Source organism: Pristiophorus japonicus, unplaced genomic scaffold (genome assembly GCF_044704955.1).
Source record: "Pristiophorus japonicus isolate sPriJap1 unplaced genomic scaffold, sPriJap1.hap1 HAP1_SCAFFOLD_58, whole genome shotgun sequence".
Lineage (NCBI taxonomy): Eukaryota > Metazoa > Chordata > Chondrichthyes > Pristiophoridae > Pristiophorus > Pristiophorus japonicus.
The window spans coordinates 920193-924077 of record NW_027254488.1 but is presented as its reverse complement, the minus strand read 5'-3'; the positions used below and the strand labels follow the sequence as shown (position 1 = coordinate 924077).

Genomic DNA, 3885 nt, shown 5'->3' with positions numbered 1-3885 from the left:
CTGAAAGGCGAATATCTACTTGTGGGGGCTGTTTTGTGCCCAGAAAAGAAAGCAGTATTCCAGGTGGGATTTGATCAAGTCTCTAAAAACTGAATCATCGCCTCCTCGTCATCGTATTTCAGCCCCGCTTGCGATGAAGGTCAATATTCAGTTAGCCTTTTGAATTATATTTACAGGTGCTCTAGCTTAACATGATGTATCTAATTGGAGAGCCTATCATTTTGCTTATCCACGATGTAAAATCCCTCGCATTTAAGGGCATATTCTTTTTTGGCTCTAAACCGAATGACGTCACACTTACCCACATTGAACTCCATCGGCCATAGGTTTTTCCACCTGTTTAATATCTCTGTCACCATTTGGAATTGTCTGCTTCAGTGTGCACACATTACTGTGCATAATAACGAAATGTCATTTTCAATATTGGATATAATTCTTTTTCATCTAAGTCATTGATATATAATGCAAAAATGAGACCACCGCTTAACACATCTCAAAAAAATGAGTACATTCTCCTGCCTTGTAACTAATTATCAACCAATGTCACAAGGTTTCCTCCAATTCACTGCGCTCTTATCTTGTATGGAACACATGATATGCCTTCTGCAATCCAGATATATAACATCCATAGACTGTTCGCTTTGACCATGGCAGTGACCTTTTAAACAGTCATCTATATTAATCAAACTTAACCTACTATTCATAATTGGATGCTGACTATCTTGCTCAGTTCAAAATTTGTCAAATGTTCAGTCAGTCTGTCATTGATGACTAATTCCAATGATTCCCACAAATAAAATTGAAGTGACATTTCTGCAGTTACCTCGTTTTCCCCATCATTCTTTCTTAAGTGGCGTAATGCTGTTCGCATTCTATGATTTCAAAGATAAAATTCCATAATCCTTAGAGCTGGAATAATATGGAATGGACAGCGTACGCTGCTATTCCCCCTTTGAAATGACTGCAAATTTATGATGATGTAAATGTCGATGCTAACGGTGAAATGCAGAAGTTGTGTTCAGGCATTGATTGCTCTGACACTGACTGCGCTGCTCTCAAACTGTACTTAGCTGGCAATAAGTGCAATAATGGAAATCTGGAGAATCGGTGTAAACTTTGTCCCTTCTGCAGCCCAACCGCTGTAAAATAACCCATTAAATGTTAGACTCCATTTTATTAGGTTCAAATTTGGTTGTAAGAGCGTATTGACTGATAAACAAAATTTATGGCCTGAAATCTATTTTTTAATCGGTGTTATGACAAAGGTATCCATATTAATACAAATTTAAATATTGAAGAATTTTTTTCAAATGGTTCATTCACGTTTAAGTCACAGTAATATTTTTCTCCTTATTAGAGACCCTATCTTTGTTATGTTCTTATTAACTAGTTACAATCAACCACAATTCCTGCTCCTCAGTCTGAGAATTCTGTATTTTATTGGCTGCTTAGGCAGCTTGCAGAAATCACATCAAACCTGCGAAGATTTCAGCTGCATGTCAGGAAATGCTAAAGTCACGCCAAAGCTATCGCGAGATCGGCGTAGAAACCTTTCATCTTTGCTAGCGGCGAATGAATTTGCTTCGCCGTCAACCAGAAATTAAGCCCAAAAGTTGCCAGTGGCTATTTATTTAATAGAGAAAGAACATAATTGGGATGGAATGCAAACAGAATCTGGGAGGAGCAGCGTGTGGTGTCGAAAATGTAAATACAGGGGATGGAATGCCTTTAATAACTGTAATGTGTTACAAATAACGAAGTGGAATGGAATACATAATGGATTAACATTGACTTTTATAATTTCAATTATTTAATGAATTTCGTAATTAGTGCTAATGGATATTTCACTGCATTCTTTAACTCCTCTCTGAATTTACTTTGGGTTCCTGCATAAATACACGTGTTGGTGCAACAGCTTAAAAGCTGAAGCATATATCCGCTTTCCTGCAGAATGAACCTCGGATCATTGAAATCGGAACCTGCAAAATAATTACCCTTTGTAAATCGTACATACAACAAATTGATAACATACGTCATCCAAAACAGAATGAAACTGCCCGATATCGACAGCAGTAAAACGATGGACTTTTTCCGGCTCTCCATCTCTGGGTCGCTGTGAAACTCTCCATTTCTGTGGGCCCGGAGTCTCCTGCGGGCTTTACTGGCCGCGAGAATGTGTCGAATGGTCAGAGCATTTAGCAGCAAAATCAGAACGAAAGGTACACATGGGGTCAGAATACGGTCCAGCCAGTCAAATGCTGCCCAACCAACTGAAGTATAAAAGATTGGTTTCATGCTGCAATACCACGGTACGTTGTTTATCATGAACAATGGTTCATATATAAAGTAACAGGGTACATTCTTCGCACAGCTCAGCATACAAACCGTTCCGATAATCAAGACTGCCGTTTTCTCTGTGCAATATTTTGTTTTAAGCTTTCGGCAACAAATGGCTACACATCGATCAAAGGTGAAAGCGACTGTTAACCAGACGGAACTGTCTCTGGCAGCATAAGTCAAGATGGCGCTCGTACTGCAGCCTGGAGTCGTGGTCAGAAAAGTAACTGGGAAATAAATACCACGGATCCGATTGAATATCACTGCAGTGACAACCACCAAAAGATCCGTCACAGCCATGGACAACAGGTACTGAGTGATACATCTGGAGAGACCGCACCTTCCTCGGAACAGGATCACAATCGCCACCAAATTAGCTGCAAGGAAGAGAAAACGGGAGATGTGCAGGTAAATACGGTTCAATAATTTACAGGTACAATGAAGCCCTTACATTAAACGCAGAATGTACAATTAATCCCTCGTTCTCATAGCTTATCAGAACAGCGATACTTTAAACACAGTCTGCAGACTGAATCCCTCACTGTAATACCTTACCTGGAACAGTGAAACCTTAAACAAAGGCTGCACCTTGAATACATCACTGTAATACCGTATCAGGAACAATTATACTTTTTAGAAAGGCATTCACAATGAATAGATAGCTGTAATAGCTTACCAGGAATAGCAGTACTTTAAACAAAAGCTTGTACAATGAATATGTGACAATAATGTCTTACCAGGTACAATTATCCTTTTAACAAAGATGTGTGCAATCAATAACTCACTGCAACACCTTATTTCAAAACCTTAAACAACTACTTAAACAATGCAATCCTAACTGTAATACATTACCAGAAACAGCCATACCTTAAACCAAAACTGTACAATAGATCCCTCACTGTAACACCTTACCTGGAACAGTGATACCTTACACAAAGTTTTTACTATGGATCCCTCACTGCAATACCCTACCAGGATCAGCGATACCTCCAAACAAATATGTATACTGAATACCTCACTGTAATATATTACCAGGGACAGTGAGACCTTAAAGATAAACTTAAATTAACTTCATTACTTTAATAATTTACAAAGAACAATTATATTTTAAACGAGGATTGAATACTGACATCTTTACTGTAATTACTTCTCACTAACACCAAAACCTCATCCAAGGACGTCAGCAAAGCATACCTTACCAGGAACAGCGATAGCTGCAAAAATCGGATAGTAAATGGCAAAGACAGGACCAGTTACTGGGGCATGCATTTTAGCGTGAAATGCTGAGATGTTAAACCAACACGTGTTGTGGGACACTTGAAATGAGCCCATATTTATATGCCATGTTAATTCCAGTGAGACAATTAGGTTGCACCATAATTTGTTGCAGTAGGCTGAGCAATCAAATTAAGGCAGCGACTTTCAAGGATATTTATTGCTGTGATAACATGGAACATTGACAGAGTTGTATAATCATACTCACAATATGAATTGTACTGATGCTAGCATTTCCTTAATGATAGATAAACCATTACTCTTGACTGGCCA

The 3885-nt window shown here is 38.6% G+C and overlaps 1 protein-coding gene across 1 annotated transcript; it reads right to left on the bottom strand.

Moving 5' to 3' along the window:
• Positions 1-1806: 1806 nt before the first annotated feature.
• On the bottom strand, positions 1807-3606 carry LOC139254817 (probable G-protein coupled receptor 139). The gene is made up of 2 exons (XM_070873834.1): positions 3537-3606; positions 1807-2714 (listed from the first exon to the last, which is right to left on the bottom strand). The coding sequence occupies exons 1-2, from the start codon at positions 3604-3606 to the stop codon at positions 1807-1809; spliced, it is 978 nt and encodes a 325-aa protein (XP_070729935.1).
• Positions 3607-3885: the final 279 nt, after the last annotated feature.